Source organism: Podarcis muralis, chromosome 6, assembly GCF_964188315.1.
Source record: "Podarcis muralis chromosome 6, rPodMur119.hap1.1, whole genome shotgun sequence".
In the NCBI taxonomy this organism is placed as follows: Eukaryota; Metazoa; Chordata; class Lepidosauria; order Squamata; family Lacertidae; genus Podarcis; species Podarcis muralis.
The window spans coordinates 71772497-71798410 of record NC_135660.1 but is presented as its reverse complement, the minus strand read 5'-3'; the positions used below and the strand labels follow the sequence as shown (position 1 = coordinate 71798410).

The following is a 25914-nucleotide window of genomic DNA, read 5'->3' as shown; positions in this document are numbered from 1 at the left end:
AAACTAGATTACTGAGGCTGTGGCTCTCCTGTATGCAATCAGGATTGATATTTTGGGTGTGGGAAGCAATAAAAAAGAAACTAAAACAATCCTTATACAGTGGTACCTCTGGTTATGTACTTCATTCATTCCGGAGGTCTGTTCTTAACTTGAAACTGTTCTTAACCTGAAGCACCACTTTAGTTAATGGGGCCTCCTGCTGCGGCCACGCCGCCGGAGCATGATTTCTATTCTCATCCTGAAGCAAAGTTCTTAACCTGAGGTACTATTTCTGGGTTAGCGGAGTCTGTAACCTGAAGCGTGTGTAACCTGAAGCGTATGTAACCCGAGGTACCACTGTAAAAAATTCCATTTTGTCCATGGCTGCCTTAGGAGGTGATTTTATGTGTGATAGCCACACAGCTCAGGGTGTCCCCACCACCACCACAAAAAAGAAAGAAAAAAGCACATATATATCAGCCCATCACATATATTAGTTCACAATGGCTTCCAATTCACAATCTGTAAAGTTGACTCAAGAGAAAACAAAACTGGTCACCTCCCTCAGCTTGGTAAATAGATTGCATATCATACACAATTTGTAAAACCTGCACAGTGTGGTGGTATGATAAATATAGCTATCTCTCTGTCTCTTATTCTTCTGTGTCCAGGTTTGCTTTCATTAGGTTGACAATCATAGCTTTGGTGATTTGACAATGTGATTCTATCATTCTGTTATGAGAAAACTTACTAACTTGCCTCCATATCTACCCAAACTATCAATTGAAATAGATGGCCAATTGAATTATGCCCTCCTACTTGAGGTTTGGATGGCGGGGGGGGGGGGGGAGTGATGCACATAAAATGGGAGAATCTGATATCTTTAATGTTGATTTCCCCCCCTATATTACTGTTTTCTAAAACATAGATGGGTGCTTTAAAAACCAGTAAGAATGGAGAAGACTCACATGTACAAAATATCCTGCTGTGAAAATAACACCTTTGAATAAAATGAGACAAAGAACTGCTTCTTAGAACTCCTTTGTTGCATTTTGTAGATCCTTGACTACAAAATACATGTGAAGTACATCAGCCTGGAATGACACAAACAAGCAGAAGTCACTTCTTTCCCTGACAAAAGGGGCAGGGAATATGTGGCTCACTACAGGTTTTAGGACTACAGCTCCTATCAGCCCTTATGATTGGCCATGCTGACTGGAGTTGGCTGGAGTTGGAATATATCAACATCGGAATGGCTACAGGTTCCTTACACCTGCCCTATAAAATGCATGTGCATGCTTTAAAAAAGGAGATGATGTGCTTGCAAAGGCACTGTATGAAATCCTATACTGAACAAAGACTTTCTGCTTGTATCTAAGATATGCATGCAATTCAGTATCCCTGGAATCCAACAACTAGAAGCTCTCTCTCCACTGCTTCTATCATTAGCTCCACCCTTGTTTACATTGAGATAAGTTCCTAACTGCAGAGATTCCATTGTTATATAAAAGTCATTCATGCTGATGGGCTACATAAAAATATAACAATAACCACCATGCAAATACATTCCAATTTGAAACATAAATTATGTTGTAGAGGCTCAATATAGGCTCAAACACAGAATTGCTAACTATTCACAAGCATGAAAAACTATGGGAGAAATTCAGTGTTGTGCAAAGACAATCATTCTGTCGTTTTGCCAAACAGAACGATGCCCCTCTCCTACCTCTGTGTGCTGTTCTGGGGCTTCTGCCAACCTGCCACCCCCACCCCCGGCCAGTTTAGGGGATGCGGAAAGGAGAAGAGTGGGGAAAGCCCCACTGGGCAAGCAGAACTCCTTGAAGAGGGCTTCAGCTGCACTCATTTGTTGTATCCCACTTTATATGTGGTATTCATCTAAGCCCTACTCAGAGTAGACTTATTGGAATCAAAGAACCTAAGGCAGCCATGTCCATTAACTCCTATGGGTCTACTCTGAGTAGGACCAGTACTGAATACCGCCTGTTATAATCAAAGCAGAAATCCATTATGATAGCTAACACTAATTTGGCTTCAACAATCCCAACACCTCCAGCAATCTCTCCAAAAGGAAGCTGAAAGGGTACTGAAAAACTGCTCTACAGTTCATTCTCTGAACTACATCTGGGCCTTCCCAAATACCTGGAGTAGCCATCTAATTATTATTTTTAAAATAATCATTTTTATTTCCCCCCCAGTATGTGGTCACATTCTAATACAGAAACCTTCAAGCATTCAAAGCAATGTGTGGGTCTGAAAAGCAGGTACACATGCACTGGCCATGTCCCCAACATCCCCATGGCTCTGCCCCTACCTGTGTGTGCAGAACACAAGGATCTGCAATGGGAGGTTAAGGACATTCAGTTGAACATGGTTAGAATCTGTTGGGCAAGGAGCAATCTAACCTCTCCCTGCAGATCTTCACAGGGCTGGAAATGCATGAGTCCCTGCACCCCTTACCCAGCTTGAGCCCCCACCCATTCTTTTGAATGTTTGAAGAGCAGGGGTGCCGACTTGAATAAAATATTGTGAGGGCCCAGGTAAGCCCCACCCCACACAACCAATCACATGAAATAGTGCACACACACCATTTGAATGTGAATGGCCATCAACTTTGTGGGGGTCCAGCCCCCACAGCTCCTAGGAGTTGGCTCCCATGTTGAAGAATGATTCTGTATTGGGATATGTTAGGGTTTTTAAGGTAAACTTCCTCTAAGTTCAATGGACTTTAATGTCTCTAACTCTGTGCCTGATTGGACCCGTTGACCTAGTGTTTTCTATAACAGTTTAAAATCCATTTGAATTAGCTTATTCCCAGTTGATTATTATGCATTAGCTTCCCCACACATGCAGTTGATCATAGAGCCAAACTGATCTAGTGGATCTGTCACTTTTCTCCTTAAGCTCAGATACCACACACAGGACAAGCCTGAAGGAAATAATGAAGCCCCTTTTTCACATATGCAGAGCCGCATGGGAACTGATTTCAACTGGCACTTTCCCATGCCATTCAGAGCCAGCCCAAGACATTTTGCTGCACGAGGAAGAGCAGAAAATGGCATTCCTGACCAACACCAAGTGCATAGTACCCAAGGCCAGCCAAGTTATTCTGGCACCTTAGGTAGAAAATCCCACAAGCACCTCTTGGCAATAAAATAAATACAATTCAATAATGATTTGTGGCTGCTTCATGACCACCTCACAAGACCTAATCATAGAGCCAGCCCTGCAGGTGTAAGTGTGTAGGTTGATAGCCCAACCACATGTGCTGGTAGGCCCAGTTTCATTGCTCCATCAAGGCCCCAGAGGTATTTTGGGAGATTAAAATGGCGAGTACAACTAGAAGCACATGTTGTTCAGAATGGTTTTCTTGTTGCTGCTGAGCCCACCTGCTTCAGGGTAGGGAGAAATTCCTTCTCTTGCTGCTGAGCTCATGGGTGGACTTCACCAGACTTTGTGGGTCTTATTTTGCCACTTGAGGCAAAACAGGAACATGCCCCCCTCTGTTGTCACCACCCTGTCACAAGCAACACACTTCTCCTACTTGTGTTGGGTGGCGGCACTTCCAAAGTGCTGGCAGCACCAGCATCTTCTGGTGGAATTTTGTGCACTCCATGAGGTCACCCTGGAAACCAGTGCCACTGGTGGCATAGGTGGGCAACACCACTTGCACTTCTGCCACTCAAGGCAGGCACCTCACCTCATCAGTGGACAGGCCTGCTTGGCACTGAAGGACCATGTGGATTTTTGGTTCTTGGTAGGACTGGATGCCTCAGATCCAGGTGAGATAACTACTCTGGCTAAAGGAATGTGCAGCTTGTTTCCTCTGGCAGGAGGGGAAAGAGATTTGGAAACTATAATTTATCCTGCAAGAATTACAAAAAACCAGTATATATTGGTTTGATACTTAGCAGCACTTAAACGTAGAAGATAACTATTAATTATTCTCAGGAACAGGACCAGCCCAAAACCCTTAGGCACCTGAGACAAGATGTGCCACCAATGCTTCTACCCCAACCCTGCAGATCTGGACCCATGTCCTACTGGGGTGAGAGGAGAATGCTGCCCAAGGTGGGTCGCCTTAGTTTGTCTCACTGGTATACCGACCATCCTAGGGGAGCAAACCAGCTTAGGGTCTGCAGGGCAGACCGTGCAGTACACCTTTCTAACCACTTAACACCTCTCAGAAATTGCCGTCTGAGGCAACTGCCTAACTCTGCCTCACAGTAGGATCGGCCCTGCTCAGGAAGCAAGTTAAACAACTTGGCCAGTTAGCTAATGATCACCTGTATTTCCACCCCTCTTGTGAAGATGCTTATAAGAAAACAGGCTAAAAGCAAGTGGAGTAATTTTGGGGTGCAATTTCCCAAGGTTACAGGAATATATGAATTACATCAGAAACAAAGGCCACAGTGTTGTACTAAATCCTTGATGACTGTACCAGTTTAGATTGCTTGCAGTATTCTTTTTCTTTCTATACACCTTTAAATGCCCTTGCAGGAAGTCTTACGCACAGATGCATTGCATTTATATGAAAAATTTGTCAGAGAACCTATATGCTTACTAATAAATAATGGTTCCAGTTTATATTTTTAAGGAGGAAGATCTATTGAAGTATATAGAGATTCTATTTAACAGTGCTTTTTATGTGTATTTATGAATGCTGTATACATTTTGATTGTGGTTTATAACTTATATAGAGTGGAATATTTGGTTTATGGGGGGAAACTATATTTCACTGGGTTGAAAAACTGACCTCCGACATGCAGTAAAATAATACTACAAGGCTAGTTGATGTTTCAACCTCTTTTTCAATGTGAAACTGAGCTTTAGCAGAGCTCTTCTGGATGTCAAATACTGAGCAATAGCCAGCACACAAAATGTTGCTTACTCTTCTAACTATAATTTCTATATCATTTAGAATTCTTTATGTTAAAAGTTAGGAATAACACATTTCATGTTACAATATAATTACCACCCCCCATCCATCATGTACACTTTCCCAGCTCAGACAATGTTCAAGTCCTCATAAACTATGGTTATGATGTGAATGGGTGTTTTGGCCCAGCACTTCTCTCCTCACCCCTTCTCTCTCCTCCACTTCTGTAAGTTGCCTTCAGCATGTAGAGTCTGGCTTGAGTTAAACCAGTGTTGGAACACTGGCCTAATGTCAGTTAACCAATAAAGCTAGAGTTCCCTGGTTCAGATATAATCAGGAACTTTGGCTGTGTAGACATCACTGGCTTAAAAAGAAGCTATGACATGCTTTTTCTCAGTTTGGATCAAACCTGTGTTGCGGGGGGGGGGGGGGGTGCATCAAAATGCAGCATTTCATAAGAAACAACCGGATAGATAAGGATTGTGGCTAATGTGTGTACACCACTTTCCAGACCAGTGGTGGGAGTGCATGGAATACAGAGTAAACGGGAATGTGCACACCACATTAATATGACCCAGGATCTTTATACTAAAGTTGCATGATGGGAGGAGGGAAGGGGTGAAGTTCAGACCTGATGCCCAACCTGATTTCTAAAACTATTGTTTATGAAGTCTCAATGATTATCCAAACTGGGCCACTGTGCTTATCAACCTCTATACTATTTAAGGAGTATGTTTAAACGTTATTCTACTGAGACATTTTTCAAAATTTGCATATTTATATTTGATAACCACAGGCACTACACCACAAATCTGAACATTCACTCCCTTAGAATATGCATCCCTTTTAAAATTATCATAGAAAGCATAATTTAGGTTTCCATCGTACAGTCACTTGTGAGTAAGAGCTGCTGAACTCAATGGGGATTACTTCTGAGTATATAGGATTGCACTGCTAAATTATTTTCCTTCTAGGAAAAGGATTGTTTTAGTTATGTACTATGTTATTAATGTCACATCTGCTATTGATTTGAAAAGATTACACAGTATACCCACAGGATGATTATCTTTGCCCTACTGCCGCTGTAACTGTCTTATTAATGAGGGAAGTGTCTTACGGAATCATATAATTCTTGAAATGTTCACTGTAATTTTGTTTGTCAAGGTACTAAATGGTTGAATTGGCTACTCAATAAATAAACAAAGAGTGTGGAAAGTATTCATAGTGGAACCTTTACTTTTCATCCCCTTACTAAAATTGGCATCCATTTTAGCAGTGGAAGAGGATTGGAAAAAATTAAGAGTTATCTACAAAAACACTGTAAACTATATGAGTGCTAAGAAAGGTGCAGGAATGAAAACAACAGGGCATCAGTAAATAAGGTGAAGAGAAATATGAGAATAAGTGAAATCTCAGAAGAATAAAAATTTAAAGATTAATATTATGTTTAAATTAAATATTTAAGTTCAGGAAAAGATATTTATATTCACAGACATAGTATTGGAAAATTATAAAATAAGATATGAAATAAGGTCACAACTTGCTGTTTATAACTCTAGAAATTGGGAACGCAGGAACGGGAGATGTGAGGAGGTTCAAGAGAAAGAAAATATGGTTATGAACTATTTGATTTTGCTGTTGTTTTGTTATTTTTTTAGTTATCTTTGTGTGTTTTCTTTTTATTTTATGTTTGTTTAATGTATAATGGTGATGGTTTTATATGTGTTTGGTGTTTTGAATGTTTAAAAACTTTAATAAATATTGTTTTAAAAAAATAATAATAAAAAAAAATTGGCATCCATTTTGGTACAGTCCTAAAATAAAAGTTGCCTTTAACTGCAAAGGGCAAGACCTTAACTGCATTTAATCAAAGATTTTGGAATACCCATTTTCTTGAAAGCTGTGGAGTGTCTATTCCTCATTTTCTTTGGTAGAGTATGTCAAAAATATTTATTGTGAAGCAGTAGCTGTATTAGTCTATTGTTGCAAAAAGAAAAACAAGAGTCTTATGGCACCTTATAGGCTAGCAAATGTATTGTTATGAGTCGGGGGGGGGGGTAGAGAAGATTGTTGCCAAGGCCCTTCTAACCCCTGGACGCTTCTAACCCCTGGATCCAACAAGTGCTAAAATATAAGCCTAGTTAGCTTCCTTGTTGAGGCAATTGCCTGGGTGATGGGCCATTAAGGAGAGCAAAGGAAAGAGTTTCTGTCCCAAAGCTCCTGTTTTGCAGGACAAGAGAAAATGCTTCTTCACATAACACATCATTAATATATGGAATTTACTGCCACAAGATGTGTCACTTTGTTAAATTGATTTAAAGTGGTTTTGGACAATAGCCATAATGCCTATATGCTACTGTCAGGCAGCATGCTGCTGAATGGCTGTAGCTGAGAAGCAGCAGTGGAAGAAGTCTGCTGGTAAGCTTTCAATAGGAATCTGCTTGGCCACTGTGGGGGGAAAAGATGCTGAACCCAATAGATTACTTTCAGATCAGACTAAACTTTTTGTAATTAAAGTCAGTATTCTGGCATTGTGAGAACTCTTAATTAATGTACACATTGCAACTAAAGGCAAGATATCGAACTTATAATGTTAGAAACCTAAGACCTTTCAGCCTAATGGATTTATAAAGTGCTTTGACACTACCTTTCCTATTCAGCTGGCCCATGAGAGCAGTTCAGGAAAGGGAGACTTAATGAGATCTAAACAGCATCAGATAAATGCAGGGCTGTTAAAGTAAACAAAAATCCCATTTGGTTTGTCAGTTTATTGCAAAGTATATTGACTGTAAATACTAATGTTCACAGCTACTAGATAAGGGCTGATATATTCTGCTGACAAAGAAACCATCTAAACTCAAGCAATATGCTTCAAAAGCAAGACTTTTTTCTGCAATTGCATTTTAACAACTGCAGAAAGTATTTCCTAAATTATCATTGAGGGAAAAAAAAGCAGCAGCACAATCCAGGATGCATTTACTCAGGGAGATGTGCCAGTGAGTTCCAGGGCTTACTCCTAAGTAAATCTGTAGAGGCTTGTGGCCATGCTGAACAATCCCATACATGGAAACGTCATTGAGTTCAGTGGGACTTACTTCCAGGTAAGTGTTTTCAGAATTGCAGCTTCAGTCTTGTAAATGGCACAGCATACATGTATATCACCAAGCACCCCCATAAAAGGATGAAAAGATCCCAGGAACCATAAATGTTTACACATCAGCCAATACGCATATGTCCTGCACCATATTCTTCTTCTTGCTAAGGGATGCCTGTTTTATTTATATTATATACATTTTTAAAGAAAAAGGCAGCATATAAATTTAAAAAAGAAATAAAGAAGTGTCCATTATTTGTACTAAAAGTAACTCAGTGCTACTTTTAATACAAATAACATTTAAATTTGTGCCAGTTTCTCTTCCTTGTTCTAGATCTGAGATTAGCAGTCCACAAAATACCAGCACCACAATCCAACAACGAATTTGGGCAAAATAGCCACTTATAGTAAGGGACTGTTTTGAACTATATGTTCTTCATCTGGCATAGCAAAAACATAAATGCAAGTTAGTAAGTAGCACATTTCACTGTGGATATAGACGTAACACATATTCTCCTGTCAAATTATCTGTTGTCCTGGTCTCCTGCTACTTAGGGCAGTACACCTGACATAGACATGTTCCTATTTCATCCCATGCCATATCCCAACAATACTCCCTTTACCTGGCTCAAGTGGCAGTCTTGTGTCACTGGAAAGCACAAAAGGCTAGAGAAAGTGGATATTAAATAATGTATTTTGTTGGGAGATTTTAACAGCTATATCAAGAAAAATAAGCTTTAAGAAGTCTGATATACTGTTTGTACCCACAAGTGTACAATGGCCCAAAATGGCTAAACCAAACTATTTGTCAAAGAAAGTGGAACTCCTCCATAACCCTTTATAAATATCATAAATCTCTGCTGCTTAAACTAAAGCCCTCACTATAGGTCTCTTGTTTCTGCTCTTTTATAAAACAGCACAGTCTCTTTTTCATTTATGTAGGCATGTTCAAGAGCATGTGAGTATGTCTCTTATTGACATGGGAAGTAACTGCATGATGTAACAGGGTGACCACTTGCAGAGTCTGCCAAAGAGGGGCACAGCTGCGGGTACTGACATGCCATCCCAGATACAGCAAAGCTTCCACTTTCATGGGTGCCATGAGGGGGCAGATTAGGAGAGGGAAAGCAGATGGCATTGGCAGGTGGGGGGTTGAGTGGCAGCAGTGGGCAAAGGCCAGCATTATCTGGCACAGGACTAAGTGTGGGGCTTCCAACTGCAGCATGTGCCCTTGGGAGGCATCCTGGCTCCTGCCCAAGATCAAAAAAAGGTGTCCTTTCTTGTAAGTAAGAAAACAAACTTTATTTTGACAGTGTAAACTCAGCAACAGCAGAAGGGCAGGGTTTTGTTTAGTCTGGGCACCAGCAATGAGGCAAAGATCAAACCAACTTATGAGACAAGCTTCAGCATTCCCTGAAGCCTGGGCATAGCCAGGGTTTTTGTTAGGGGTGGCAGGCCTTTTCTTGGTCAGTTAGTTAAGTATTTCTATTGCTTTACTTGATCGGGGGGGGGGGGGGAGCTGCTGTTTAGGGAAGCTTTTAATGTTTAACAGACCACTGTATTTTAATATTTTGTTGGAAGCCGCCCAGAGTGGCTGGGGAAACCCAGCTAGATGGGCAGGGTATAAAAAAAATTATTATGATGATTATTATGATGATTATGATTATGATTATTCCTGCCCCCCTGGCTACACCCATGCCATGAAGGCAGTTCAGGGACAAGGCCAGGGGGTCAAGGCTTCAGGATCAGGAGTTCTGATCTTAAGACTGCACAGGAGCATGAAGTTGTATCAACAATTGGCCCTGCTTACCTGCCACACTTTTAAACAGGCAGGAAAGTACAGCTACTCATGAGAACTGCCTGTCCCACCAAGAGCTCCTGGATTGATGCCGGGCACTCCTCCTAGGGACCTGGGTCTGCAGCAGCCTCTTGAGGTGCTGCTGTTGCATCAGAGACAATGCATGACTTTCCTTCTCCCTTGATTGCTCAGTCTGTGCTGTGGGGCTCCCTCCTTCCTTGGGCATTGAAAGGGCTTCCCTGGCATTGGGTGGTTCTGCCTTCTCCCCCTGCACTAAGGAAGAGAGGACTGGTCAACATGATTCTTGCTCTGCCCACCCATTCCTTCTTCCCCTCCACCCTGGCTTAAATTTGCTACTTAGTTTTGCATCCAAGCTTCACAGCAGGCAGTTGTGAACAATTTTTTTTCTATTATTCTTCCATTTTCAAAACTCTAAACCACAAATATCAAGGGTGCTTGTCTGGACTTTGATAGGTCTCAATCTATCTTCATTGTGATGGTTTCTTTGACCTTTAACGTATTTAATGTTTAATCTACATTGATAGTGCAAGATTCTTTCTATGGATTAATAATGGATATGGCAGCACTATGGATATGGAATGCAATAAAGGGCAATAAAGGCCAGGAAAATATAGAAGTATGTAGCTAATGCTCTCTCACTATTGAAAGCCTCTCAAGGAAAATCAAGGTAAAAGTCATGACACATGAAGATTTATATAAACAAAGTTCTTCTTATTATGATGTTCCATGTGAGGTTCCCCTAGAAACACAGCAGAAGGACAGCAAAAATCTCATTGATTAACAGAAATGTTTATTTGTTACCTCCATTCTTGGCTGAACAGAGTTTGGGGGCTCAAGGGAATTCATAACTGCTGAAGTTAGGGAATGTTCTGTGGGAAGACCATCCTAATAAATGCACCACTGTGTTGAATGAAGAAACCAGGATACAGAGTTTTGTACATGAAACAGAATAGCAAACTTAATTCCTAAGTCAGAGAAACCATAACCCAAATTCTACATTCATTTTCACAGTAGTACCTGTTTCAGAGGAGCTAGTATGGTAGATGCAGTAGATGCATCTATGGTAGATGCAGAGGAGCTAGTATGGTAGACTAACCTTGAGGAAAATTAGCATCCTGCATTTATCTTGCCAGTGCAAAGTCAACCATGTCTCTTTTAAAATTACCATATACATGCATTTCCCAATAAGCCTCATGTTTTGGTTTTATATTGTTACCAATCTCATCAAATATATAATAGATATATAGCTATTGTGGTTAATAGTTTCTCTCTATCCTGCATGCTAAGGGAACATGTGGAGTACTGTGTCCTACTGTGGACACCACACTTTAAGAAGGATACTGATCAGCTGGAGTATATCCAGAGGACAATGACCAGAACGGTGAAAAGCTCTGGAAATCACGTCCTATGGTGAGTGGTTGGAAGAGCTGAGTAAGGACTAATCTACACTGATGAGTTATAACGTTAAAAATGTGTTATAGAAATGGGACACCAGAGGGCGCTGTAAAGCAGCGATCTGTTGCCAATGGGAAATTCCATTGGGAGCTATATTTTTATAGTGTTTTTTTATTAGTGTTTTTGAGATGAGCGTAGATTCAGCTTATATTTAGCTTGGTAAAGAGAAGGGTTGTTGTTATTGTGGGAGGAAGAGATTTTCAAATATCCAAAGGGCTATACTGCAGAAAATATAGCAAACCTGTATGGTGTTGTTTCAGAGGTCAAGACAAGTCAGTAGCTGGAAATCGCAATGAATATTTCATTTGCATGTCAAGACCCTCAAGCCAGCCCAATCGCAATGAATATTTCATTTAACATTAGGATAAACCTTCCAACAGTATCAGTGAAAAAGACTATCAGTGTGGAGGTGGGGCGTGAACTGGAGACACTTAAGCAGAGGTTAGACAGCCATCAGTCATGCAGATCCTGCACTGAACAGGGAGCTGAATTAGTGACACCCAAGGTCCTTTCTAACTATGATTCTATGAGGGAAATATTGTAAAGGCATTAAAGACTGTGATCCACATCCAAAAACAAGGCAACTGTTTGCAGGCATTCTAATCATCCATGGACATGGTCAGACAGGACTACAATTATTGCTAGAGGGCAGCATTTAAGTACAACTGTGCTTGGAAATCTTCTTGAAACCACTGACCCCTGGAAAGAAGCCACTGGCCTCTGGAAAGAAGCTGGCAGGCTGTTTGCTCCTTGGCATGAGGTCCCTCCACATCTCAATTCACCCCAGAGACCTCCTTTTGCAGCTGGAGCAAAGGCTTGCTTTGTTAAGTGAAGTTGACAACTAAAATAGTGCTAAATAGGGTGACTTGGCTGGCTCAGGACATGTTGCCTCTAGGTTTCCAGGTTATGTCCCACCCAGGGCCAGCGTTATGATGAAGCATCCTCAGGCAATTGCCACGGGTGGCAAGACCCTGCCATGATCCAGGGATGGCAGATCCTGCTGCCATGCCTGCTGGTTCCCTATGGCTTAAGCAGTCACTGCTGCTGCCTCCAAAATGCTGCCTGGGGCCTGGCTCAGTTTTACTTTGTAGAGATTTCCCTTGCTTTTTTCAAAATGGCTCATTGTACCAATACGGTATAGGGAGCTAAGGACATCAACAGGAGCCCGACCAAGAGGGCAGCTTTTGCTCCTTTTAGCACAAAGTGCAGAGCCACCTGAACTAGCCTTCACAAAACAGGTGCCCTCCAGATGTTTTGGACTACAACTCCCACCAGCTACAGCAAGCCCTAAGGGCAGCTACACCTGAGAAGACTGCACTACTCTCCCACCCTTTGAATAAACAAAAATAAAGCCAAACCTTCTCCAGTTTGAATAATAGCAAAACCACAAAGGGAGGAAAGTATGGCATTGGTTCTATGACAACAATGAGTGGATGCCCCATAAAAACTGAATGAACCAAGAGTGGCAACCCCACACTAAACACACAGAGAATAAACATCCTCTCCTTGCTCTTTCCAGCAGCTGTTTACCAAACACAACCCTACAACTACTGGATAGGGCTCTTCTCCACCCGCAAATTGTCCATTCACGAAACTACCCACAACTATTAACAGAATATAAGCATCCTTTCATCAACTCAAAACTCTAATCAGATGGCACATTCCTGAAAAGCCAGAGTGATATACTAATTCATGCTACTCGTGCAGCAAACTCAAAAGCAATATAATTTGGATCCAGTCCAACAGAAAGCACAAATTGAAACCCTGTCTGCAAGAAGATTTTACTTTGTTACAGGCTGGCCAGCAGAAGCTGTTATATCAAAGTGTCGTTTTCTTCTGCCTTCCCCAGCCCCTTTCCTTTCTGTATTAGTTTGCATGTCATAAGAACGTAAAGAAGAGCCAGCTGGATCAGGCCAGTGGCCCATCTAGTACAGCATCCTGTTCCCACAGAGGCTGATCAGATGCCTGTGGGAAATCAGCAAGCAGGATGTGAACATCAGAGCAATCTCCCCAACTGTGCTTTCCAACACTGCTGCCTCCAGCTGTGGAGGCCGAGCATAGCCATCATAGCTAGTTGCCATCGATAGCCCATGTCATTATTTTACATTTTGTATACATCATCCTTTGAGTGCATTGGCAGAAAGGTTGTGTACACAAATGCAGACAATAAATTAAGAAGCCTCCAGACAAACTACTGAATATTTTTTTTCTCCGTAACATTAAGCATGAAAACTCCCCCGCAGTTGGGAGTATGTATTTCAAACAGCAGGGAGACAATCCTCAAATCACTTACTGCAAAGTAATTCCATTTGCTTCAGTCAGACTAGTACAGGTAGTGTGAGGGCTATGGTTTTAGGCTGCAGCCCTATATACACTTACTTAGGAGTAAATCTCATTGAACTTAATAGGGCTTACTTCTAAGCAGACGTGTACAGGATTGCACTATCAAGTATATTTAATAACTATGCAGGCCAACAACCTGTGTAAAGAAATTCTAAAACTTAAGAGATGCTCAATCAGTGAAAAAAGAAGAAAGGAAAGAGAACAATCTTTCATGACCGTTAGGTTTTGATGTGAAGTTTATACATATTCATGATACTTAAAAGCTGTAATCTCTGAAGTTATGCTGGGGAATATGTAGCCTAATATATTCTTCCTATTACCCAAAGGGGCAAAGATGAATTAGTTGACTGGATACTTTTTTAATCAAATAATGACCTGATCCTATGATGAATAGGAACAGCTTTTAGGAGACTACCAACTATATTTACAAGTTCCAGTTAAGAATTAAAGTAATTCTAATCAACTTTGCATTGCTGTTTTTAACTAACACTGCAGATGTGAAAGCCAACTGGTCACTCATTGAATGCAAACACAAAGCAATCTATCTGGCCTCTGGTGGCCCTTCAAAAGAGATGTGGGAAAGATTTTTCCATAATTCAGTTAAGAGGAAAAGAAAACTGTCCTAAAAAGGCAAGAGAAAGACATATTCCATAGGATCTCCCCATTTTTGGACAAAAGTGTCCCCTGTCCTGTTTGGACTTCAAAAAAGAGGCCTTTTCCCCTGTACAGTGGTACCTCGGGTTACATACGTTTCAGGTTACAGATGCTTCAAGTTACAGACTCTGCTAACCCAGAAATAGTACCTCGAGTTAAGAACTTTGATTCAGGATGAGAACAGAAATCATGTTTTGGCGGCGCGGTTGCAGCAGGAGGCCCCATTAGCTAAAGTGGTGCTTCAGGTTAAGAACAGTTTCAGGTTAAGAACGGACCTCCGGAACGAATTAAGTACTTAACCCAAGGTACCACTGTATTTGAGTTTGACTGGCCCCATCAAGATCAATCCTGGTTTAAGGACCGACCTATGACACATATCAAATCCAGGTGGTTCCTCCAGGATGCTGTTTGGGGTGGCATCTGTGGCCCATCAAGCCCCATCAGGGTATTCAGACACACACAACGCCTCCCCAGACCTCTTTGCTGGGGTACGCTATTTCTTTGGATCAGGAAGAGGGATAGGGATCCATCCCATGGCAAGAGGAGGAGCCAGTGTCATCCAGTGGCCATGTGGGCAGCAGAAGCTCCCCCCTGTCTCACCCATGTTCTTGCTGGGCCACAACCTCTGTTCCAACAGAAGCTGGTAAGCAGTCTTTACATCAGCATCATTCCCCTTCCCAATTTTGGATGCAAATTAAAAGGAACTCCTCTCATTCAGAAAGGAAGGGTGGAGCCTGAGAAATGTAAAAGACATTAATCTAGCCCCACACGTTGTTGCAGCCCTTTGTTGCCGTGCACTTATATAGTCATGAGCAGCTAGGGGGTAGGAGTGCCTTGCGGAGCAGGCCTCCCCACAGTGATGTCCCTGCTGCTAATTGCAATGGGGCAGGGCAACAGCAAGGTCAAAGTCAGAACTAGGACACTCACATTCCATGTCACCAAATAACTGCAAATGTGTTCACAAACGTGAACACTGACTATATGGAGCTCCACTCATGCGGAAGCCTTTGGGCCAATGCCATATCACTAGCGTTACATTTGAAACAAGCCTTAGTTCACAAACCATTACCTCTCAAATGTATTTCGTAAGGTTTTCATGAAGACCAATGTATCCACAACACAGGGAAACGGAAGAAAAAGGGGTGGAGGGAGAGAGAGAAAGAAAACAACCAGTTTTGCACATTAGTATTAATCATTTGCCAGAGGCAAATCTTTTATTTCACTTTCTTTCTTTTTATCTTTTTTGGAAATGTACGAGTGCTCTTTCTGTCCATTAAAAAGGGAATTCAGACAGAGATGGCCTCATGGGAAAGTGGAGATTGGCTATTACACTGAAGTGAGAGATTGCTTTTCATATACAATTATTGGAAGTGCCACTTGTCCCTAGCTAAATTAAACAGTTGTAGAGGCAGACCATATCACTTCAACCAAAATCAGTACATTTCTCCTCTCTGTACTGAATGATCTTTTGCGAATATAGAAGTGTGTAAAGCAAAATATACTATGTTTTCTATTGTTAAATAAATTACTATTGGGGGGGGGGGGGAATCCAACAATTTTAATTAAGAAGGGCTGGATTTAAAACCAATATAGGTATTTATATATCTGCATACCCCAAGAATATTTTAAAATACTACTCTATCAGAACTACAAATGCCACTACCCTGGGGTGGGTACAAAAATGAGGTTCTTGGCTTTTATAGCTTTATACTGTCATGATTAAAATGCATTTTGTAATTTTTTTAGTATGATTTTAGTAAGTTGGCAACAGTAATAAGCAGAAGCACTAGGGTCAAATTGTGTATTTGACAACCTTGTAAGCTACTGCTTGTTAGATGCATTTATGCCTATAATATATTCATATTCATATATCATGCTTTTAAAAACATGTATCAAACATATTTATACTACTCTATATTATCCTTTCATTTTTAAAACCCAGTTGGATTGACAAATCTTTGTACAAGCAGGTCAGCCTTGAAACCAAGCCAAAATGTGTATGTGTGTATGTGAGCGAATGTTTTTTTGCTTGCAGAGGGCTAAGAAGGAAATAAGCAGATGAGCAAACAGGTAAGCCAGACATTTTCTGCTTTGCTTTACTATACTACCAACCTATGGGCCTATGGAAATGGAGTATGTTCCCGTGCATTTTTCAGCCCAGTGGCATTCTAGATCAGGCTTCCTCAACCTCAGCCCTCCAGATGTCTTTGGCCTACAACTCCCATGATCCCTAGCTAGCAGGACCAGTGATCAGGGATGATGGGAATTGTAGTCTCAAAACATCTGGAGAGCCGAGGCTGAGGAAGCCTGTTCTAGATCCTGTGACAAATGAAAGTGCTTAACCATCCCAAGTGTATATAAAGGCAGTTCTGCATCAGTGCCAATTGAGAGAAGGCAATTTGGGTGGAGAAGCCTCCTTGAAGCAGGCAGGGCCCACCCCTTCTCACAAGAGGCATTCATCACCTCTCTGGCTCAGGCAGGTGTCCCCTCCCTGCTAGTTTTTATCAGCCAAGAGGGGCAAGAGCCTAGAGTGCAAGTGGTCACCCTGACTGATCCACACACCTTTGCCATATTTTTGAACCTTACTAACATAGCAGGTTTGGACAGTGCTCTGGACATCTCTCAGGATTCATCTGCTGTAACAGTGGAGTCAAGGTCCCAGATGCAAGCAATTTTATCCTCAAAATGCTTTGCAAACAAGTCACACGAGCTACCGTCAGTTCTGTCACCTCCTTCAGGCCAGACTGTAAAAGGCCCTGCATTACCCAATAACAGCTCTGCTGGACGGCACAATGAGGATACAATGGCGGCTGCAAAGTATGCCTTCTTTGCTGCCTTCATTGCCACTAGGTTGGCTCAATAATGAGCCCTCACCAGTGTTTGATTGCATTTGACTGGAGTTTTCATCCTTTCACATTCGAGCTTTCTCCTAGCTTGTTTCCTCGCCCTAGATTCTGGAGTATGTCAGGGAGGTAAATGGGCTCCACAAAGCAGAAGAGGGCATTCAGGAGTGATTGTGTCAACTGCCCAAGCCACTTGGATGTTCCAGAAGTCAGCCAGAGCTTTGACAGGAGCACCCATCATATCAGCTGAAAAATCCCTACAGGATCCTTAGGCCCCTGGGTCCTGTGTGTGTGTGTGTGTGTGTGTGTGTGTGTGTGTGTGTGAGAGAGAGAGAGAGAGAGAGAGAGTATACCCCATCTTTTGTGTGTATGAAATTGGGGTTAGTATGCTAAGTAGAATTATTCATTCATTCCAATTTCTATTCACCACTTTCTAGGGCTTTTCGCTTCAAAAGGAAAAGTCCCAACAGTGTAATATTGATTTTAGGAAATAAAGCTTTGAACTTGCATTCTCCTTTTGCAAAGAAAGATCCCTAGGCTGTGTGCCAAGATCAATCTTGGCATACACAGCAAGGCGGTTGTTTAAAGTTCACAATCCAGTTCCACCTCAAACAGGATTCTGTGACAATACCATGCTGAGCACAATGATGACTGGACATTGAGTAGCACTATAGTAATGTTACATTTTGGAGGGAAACTAGAATGGTTGTCATAGAACTTTCATTTTTAAAAGCTAAGGAGAATCTCCAAGGATAACATGTGCACCAATGTTTTCTCATATGTGACACACTGAGCTAAAACAACAGGTATTTTCTGAAATTGTTCTGGGGTGTTTCTTCCAGAAGTACTAATTTACAAAACTGCTGACCATAGCCAGAGCTGCCTTATTTTTTATTTCTGCTCTGTGGTTCTGCTTGTCCTTCATGCCAACTTGACATCAGTTTCAATTGTCAAGGTAATTCATACTTCTATACTACAAAAGGAAAAACTGTTTTGGTAACATAAATGATGTTTTATGGCCTCAGAACTTTACACAGACTCGTAATATGCACTACGGTTAGTCCACAAACATCTTACTCAGGACTAGCCATATTGGTTATGTAGCCCTACACTTCAGTAACCAGTTTTTGGATTGTAGCCTAGATCAATATTTTCAGACTCCCAACATGGAGCACAAAACCTTCTAATATTGATGACCTGTCCTAATCACATTTGGAAATTTTCATAGAACCACGTTGTTGGAGGTCTAAGTGGGCCAACACTCGTTTCTCACACTAAAATCTGACTTTGCACACAGAATAGACTAAGCAGGTTTCCTAGCCCTAAATTTCCTGCCCTTGCTTTTACACAGATTCAACTTCACTTACTGACAGAAACATCTGGATGTGACATCAAGACTACATGCTCCCTTTCAATATGGCTCAGGTAATGTTTATGTGTCATACACAATGGAACTGCTAGAAACATTTTATAATAAACAGGAATAAAGGGGAGGGGTTAACCAGGCCTTAAAAGCAATGCATTTGTAATGGCTACAGAACTATTGCAAACTTTATACACAGCAATATGGATATTATCTGGCTCTGCAAATGTCAATGGACAAGCATCCTCACTGGGAGCTGGGACATTTGTAATGCAGCATGCAGCTCTCAAAATAAGACAGCATCAGTTGAAAAATGTCTAGCCATTATTTGTTGCAAAGCAGATTCATTGCAAATAAAGTATTTATCTATATAATATGTTACTCATCTATTGACTAGCCTAGAAGCATTCAATTAATTTTCTCATTCATATTCCAGCCTTCCCATAATATGTAGCATTGCAGCTTCTACATCAAGAGTTTTTCCATTTCTTTTCATTTTATTGGCTTTTCTTGCCTTTCCTGTGTACAGTTGGAGACATCAGGGAGAAGGGTTATCTGCTTCCTCCAGTTACCGTGGAAACGTTGCATAGAATCAGACAGCACTAGCTCCTAAGAATTTTTTAAAAAATATTTGTCTAGTATAGATTACATAAAATAAAAAAATGGATTGAAATGATATAAAATATGCTTCTGTGCTCCTAGAATTCATTATGTGAACTTAATTCAGTTTAAAGGGATGATAAAACATTTTTACAAGGGCTCACTCTTCACAGTAAAATTACTGTTCTAGGAAAGGTAAAAAAGGATCATAAGGGAACATATTAAACATTTATAAGCATTATAAACAAATTATTATAATATTGGACTCAGTATTCCAACTTAAGCACAGGACTTTATAAATCTAAAAAAGTTTCACAATATGGACATATTACATGGAGCTATTGTTCTGAGCCCTAAATACCCAGGGTTGTTGTTTTTTACCCTCAAAATCATGGAAACTACAGAGCTGTGAACGTTTATAATTTATACTGTAAACTAGGGAAGGCTAAGAAAGTCAACTTTTGCAAATTTCTCTCAGAAATGGCCTAATCCACACATCTTGGATTGGAACTTAGCTGTCTACCAGATTTTGCACTTCCGTGAACTTCTGTGATGCAGGTCTTCACCGTTAAATACATATTTTGAAAGTACTCTCTATACTTGTCATTTTAATGTAGAAATGGAATGGAATATGAATATGGGTAAAACAAAATGTGAAAGTGCTATAGAATCAAAATAGACAAATTCACCTTACTGTAAGCTGGCAAGCATGGCTTCACATCATTTCAAAAGCAATTTTAACAGTGCAGTTCCATGTACAATATGTTCACTTGGATGTAAGCCTGATAGTATTCAGTGGGGCTTGCCCCCAAGTGAGGGTGCACACAACTGAGGCTAAAGCAGCAGCAACAGCAGTATCAACAACAACATCTCAATTGGTTCATAGAATCATAGAATCATAGAATCATAGAATCATAGAATCATAGAGTTGGAAGAGGCCACAAGGGCCATCGAGTCCAACCCCCTGCCAAGCAGGAAACACCATCAGAGCACTCCTGACATATGGTTGTCAAGCCTCTGCTTAAAGACCTCCAAAGAAGGAGACTCCACCACACTCCTTGGCAGCAAATTCCACTGTCGAACAGCTCTTACTGTCAGGAAGTTCTTCCTAATGTTTAGGTGGAATCTTCTTTCTTGTAGTTTGGATCCATTGCTCCGTGTCCGCTTCTCTGGAGCAGCAGAAAACAGCCTTTCTCCCTCCTCTATGTGACATCCTTTTATATATTTGTACATGGCTATCATATCACCCCGTAACCTCCTCTTCTCCAGGCTAAACATGCCCAGCTCCCTTAGCCGTTCCTCATAAGGCATCGTTTCCAGGCCTTTGACCATTTTGGTTGCCCTCCTCTGGACACGTTCGAGTTTGTCAGTGTCCTTCTTGAACTGTGGTGCCCAGAACTGGACACAGTACTCCAGGTGAGGTCTGACCAGAGCAGAATACAGTGGCACTATTACTTCCCTTGATCTAGATGCTATACTCCTATTGATGAGGCCCAGAATTGCATTGGCTTTTTTAGCTGCCGCGTCACATTGTTGGCTCATGTCAAGTTTGTGGTCAACCAAGACTCCTAGATCCTTTTCACATGTACTGCTCTCAAGCCAGGTGTCCCCCATCTTGTATTTGTGCCTCTCATTTTTTTTGCCCAAGTGCAATACTTTACATTTCTCCCTGTTAAAATTCATCTTGTTTGTTTTGGCCCAGTTCTCTAATCTGTCAAGGTCGTTTTGAAGTGTGATCCTGTCCTCTGAGGTGTTAGTCACCCCTCCCAGTTTGGTGTCATCTGCAAATTTGATCAGGATGCCCTTGAGTCCATCATCCAAGTCGTTGATAAAGATGTTGAATAAGACCGGGCCCAAGACAGAACCCTGTGGCACCCCACTAGTCACTCTTCTCCAGGATGAAGAGGAACCATTGATGAGCACCCTTTGGGTTCGGTCAGTCAGCCAGTTACAAATCCACTGAGTGGTAGCATAGTCAAGACCGCATTTTACCAGCTTCTTTACAAGAATATCATGGGGCACCTTGTCAAATGCCTTGCTGAAATCAAGGTAGACTACATCCACTGCATTCCCTTCATCTACCAGGCTTGTAATTCTGTCAAAAAACGAGATCAGGTTAGTCTGACATGACTTATTTTTCAGAAATCCATGCTGACTATTGGTGATCACAGCATTCCTTTCTAGGTGCTCACAGACTGTTTGCTTAATGATCTGCTCCAGAATCTTCCCTGGTATTGATGTCAGACTGACTGGGCGGTAATTATTTGGGTCCTCTCTTTTCCCCTTTTTGAAAATAGGGACAACATTTGCCCTCCTCCAGTCTGCCTATTCAATCAAGCCTATTTGCAGTTTCCCCAAAACCCGATCTAGTAAAATCATACTAATTGGTACCATCCCCATCAAAGTGAAAGGGGTTTTTTTTCCTTCCCCTTTGATCTCAACAAAAGAAGGGCCTTCTCTTGCATCTAAAAGATTCCCTTAGAGGGAAAAACATGGAGTCCACTTTCCATGTGTTCCTCCTGCATCATTTGATTTTTAACACAGTCATAATTTATTGTCTTCCCAAGAGGCAAAACTGTTCCAGTTCTAGTGATGGTGCACAATGTTTTCTTTTTTATTGATATGCATTCACATAACTGTTGCTTCAGCTTTTCTGATTTCTTTCTAGGACCTACTCAAGCAGCACCAGCAGCTCAGCAAGTGCCCAGATCTGCTAATGAAAAAAATAATCAAGGGTATTACATTTTGTGCCATGGGATGTCGAAGGACTTCAGGCATTACAGGGAGGTTGGGCAGGATTTTCTTGCCCACACTAGGTTCAAATTAAAGAACTATACATGAGTCACCATCACAGCAAAACTATTGTTTCATCTTACTATTTTGACATGGTTCTCTCCTTGATGACAAATATATCAGTATTCATTCATTTTATTTCTTTGAAGACCAGAATCATAAATTAGTATATTTACCCCCTATAAGTTACTTATTTCTTGCAGTTTTCTTTCATGGTAAAACAATTCTGTTTTCCATGCCCAGTCATAATTAAGTTCTCTCTTCTGCATTTCCTCCTGCCTTTATATTTATTACTTATTACTTATTGAGTGCCATTTCGGACTTGTGGTTAGTAAAACAGTGGTAGTTTGCCTCAGCCCAAAGAACTGCGTAAGGTATAAATTGTGGCTGGGGTTGTTTCTTGAAGAGTATTTCCTCATTCCACATGGATATCAAAAGCAAAAGATATACAGTATGGCATCTTTTGTTCAAAGCGGGGCGGGGGGGAGTTTAAAACCCAATGTGCATGTCTGAGCCTTTGGGTACACTTAAAGCACTTCTGCCTATCTTTCTTCTTTGGCAATCACTTGTAGCCGAGTAAGATTGTCTTCCATAAACACGGTTTTAAAAGTGAGTCTGATTCTGGATCCACATGTCCTTCCACAGTGGGGACATAGGTTTCCAGGCGGGAGTTGATCACAGTGAGGGTTTGCCAATTTGCCTTCCTCTTGGCACATTTCTCCCTTCCGTCCTGAGTTCAAGTGTCTTCAAAATCCATGACATCTTTGGTAAAAGCTGTTCTCCAATTGGAGCGCTTACAGGCCACTTGTCAGTGTTTATACTACATTTTTTTTTAGATTTGCCTTGAGAGAGTCTTTGAACCTCTTTTGTTGACCACCAGCATTACACTTACCATTTTTAAGTTTAGAATAGAGTATTTGCTTTGGAAGACGATAATCAGGCATCTGCACAACATGACCAGTCCAACGACGTTTATGTTGAAGAATCATTGCTTCAACACTGGTGATCTTTGCTTCTTCCAGTACACTGGCATTAGTTCGCCCGTCTTCCCAGGTGATGTGTAAAATTTTTCGGAGACACTGCTGATGGAATCTTTCTTGCTTTGAAATTTTTTTATCTGAGAATGTGTGAATTTTTCCTGTGGACTCTTCCTCTATACACAATTAATCATAACTCTTGCATGGCCTAGGTCAGCCCTCCCCAACCTGATGCCCACCAGATGCTTTTAACTACAACTCCCATCATCCCTAACATTGGTCATGACTGATGGGAGTTGTAGTCCAAAACAGCTGGAGAGAACTAGGTTGGGAAAAGCTTATCTTGGCTGATCTAGTGACATAATTCATAGGCTTTAATGAGTCACTGCCAGAGACAACTATCATACAGAGCGAACTAAGTACATTCCAAACAAAAAGGTCAGCCTGAAAAGGCCTTGCCTGTTTAAATATAACACATCTACATACAGCTTCTCTGCTGTAATGTCTGAATCATCTGGATCTCCTAATATACATTTTCTTAATACAGTAAAAAAGCAATCACCAATCTTCAATCATGTAAATTTCTATGCAAGATGGATACATGCATACTATAATGTTAATATGACATTTCATAGGTCAATACAACTTTTAAATGTCTTTGTTTGCACAGTGCACCATCTGCCATGCCTGTTAACTGTAGGTTGATTGACATTTCTAACTGGTATTGAAATATATCTCTCAGGCATCCTGAAACTAGGAAATCTTTACTTGTTCATCTTTGTTCTTCTGTAATAAAGGTTGTGATTAAATAGATTAATCAGGATGTAGCTTGCAGCTCAGCTTAGTAATGGAGGAGCTGGAGTTGGTTAGGTGGATTTTATCGAGAACTGAAGCTTTTATCTAATTATTTTCATAATGTGGGGTGGACCAGAGGGAATGTGTGTGAAATATAAAGTTGAGAGCCTTGACTTCAGAAGCATTAGTGGCATCATGAAACAAAATAATCTGAACACAGATTACACTTTGGCTTGCTTAAAAGTGCAGCCATGAGAGAATTTTGATTTGAGAGAAGAATTGTATAATGTTTTTAAGGTACATCTGCTCTCTTTTGAATGTATTGCCCCAGTGCAGGCAAAAGCACCCTCCTCATTCCCTACCTTACAGAAAAGGTGATCCAGTTTATTGCTGACTATATGTTAGCAAGTCAATTTATTTTAGCCATCTCTTCCCTGCTCCCTCTGCCAAGTTGCCTTTTTATATATCTGGTTGAGGATATATAAAAGGAACTTCAGTTTGGAGAGCTATGTGCCAGCACTAATTCCATTTCCTTCAGCCACAGCAATCTCCTCCCAGTATTGGTTACTAGTGGCTGCTGCATCTGGAACAGCAGGTCAAAGGTTCTCACTCCTACATTAGCAGTGAGAATGACAACCCTGGCTCTGATGCAGGTGTAGGAAATCTTTGGTCCTGCAGATGTTGCTGAATTATTATTATTATTATTATTATTATTATTATTATTATTATTCAAATCCCACCCATCTGGCTGGGCTGCCCCAGCCACTCTAGGTTGCTTCCAACAAATATAAAAACATAATAAAATATCAAACATTATTAGTAGCAATCTGATCCAATATAGAAAGTCACAATAATTTTGAAATAAATAACATATCAAATAAAGCAATATTCAATAATCCATTAAAATCTAAGAGTAAAGAGTAAAATTAAACATCAGCAAATAACAGTTAAAGCCCCGCTAAGCATGGTCAATGGCCAGGGATGGTGGAAGTTGAAGTTCAGCAACATATGCAGAAATCAAAGACTACATAGCGCAGCGATGGAGAGGTGTGTGTAACCTGGGGAGAGTCTCAAGGGACAGATAGGACACCTAGGTGTCAACTTTCTGGATAATAGAACTATAGAATTGTAGAGTTGGAAGGGATCGTGAGTATCTGTTTCTATATTCCAAAGGCAATGACCAGCACTGATAAAAACACCAGACATGTTATCTGTAATTTCCCAAAAATTATGTAAATTTGTCCCACAAAACTAAATACAGAAATTACAATTGAATTTGTTCTTACTAAAAATTCTGCTTATGTTAGCAGAAACCCGAGCAAGTACTCCCAACCTCCTTAAACTCTGGAGCACTGGGAGAAACCCCAAGTACATGTGTAGGGGGAAGAAAAGTAGAGATTGTTCCATCAGGCATGCATAAATGTCTGCATTGATGGAATGCTTTCCTTAGTGCTATGCTGAATTCCAAAGAGTTATCTTTTATCTCAAACAGAAATTCTGCAACCAGATTGTTGCTGTGTCTTTGGGACATCTGTGACAATGTATTATTTGGTCATTATTTTATAAACTGAAAGCAGCAAAAAATAACAATATAGATATAGCCTAGTGTGGGCTCTTGAATTCCACTTCATATGCATATGCTCATCAGAGATTTCAATCCTTAGGTGAATCAGAAAGGTCATCAACTTATAAGAACCATGCTTGTTTCTCAGATCACTGTACTATTTAGGTCAATGCTTAGCTCAATAAACACTACACTTTCAAAGCAAATTCAAATGAATGCAACTGTTTGCATCTAAGTGGAACTAAAAAATGGAAGCCATGTGAAAAGAACTACCATTGATATTTTAAGTACCTCTTTTCCATTTCCATCACAGACTTCCTGCTGGAGCAATCTGTGTGCAAAGCAGAACCTTTGCCTTCATAAGCTCCAATTCTCTGCTTATTGTATTCAACACATATAATTATCTCATAATAAATTCAAAAATTCATAGTCAAAACTCTTCAGTCCTTTCACATGATAAGCACTGAGATGGAGTGAATAGTAGAGAGATGTTATAATTATACTACATATGCAAAGGAGAAATAAAATGTATGGTATCAAATGTCCTTCAAAATACAAATACTCATCAGTCAGTTGTTGTGTAATGGCGAGGATATATACTGTATATGTGTAGGTGCATAAAAGAACAGAAGTATAATGAAAATATGAACTGTGGAGAGGGAGGAGGATAGTAATCATATAGGCTTTAAAAAGATACAAACCAAATATCCTGCAACAAGCAAACTATTCCTGCAAACA

The 25914-nt window shown here is 40.7% G+C and overlaps 1 protein-coding gene across 3 annotated transcripts in view; it reads right to left on the bottom strand.

Annotated features, from left to right (window-relative positions):
* The window catches only part of CTNNA3 (catenin alpha 3), a 554150-nt gene that overhangs the window by 215133 nt on the left and 313103 nt on the right, over positions 1–25914 (bottom strand). The window contains exon 1 of one of the 3 annotated variants that reach the window (XM_077930542.1): positions 10972–10999. The exons of the other annotated variants lie outside the window; for them this stretch is intronic. Coding sequence (XP_077786668.1) covers positions 10972–10984 — 13 coding nt within the window. The 5' untranslated portion in view covers positions 10985–10999. Of the gene's footprint in view, positions 1–10971; positions 11000–25914 lie in introns of those variants that run through there. 3 annotated transcript variants of the gene reach the window in all.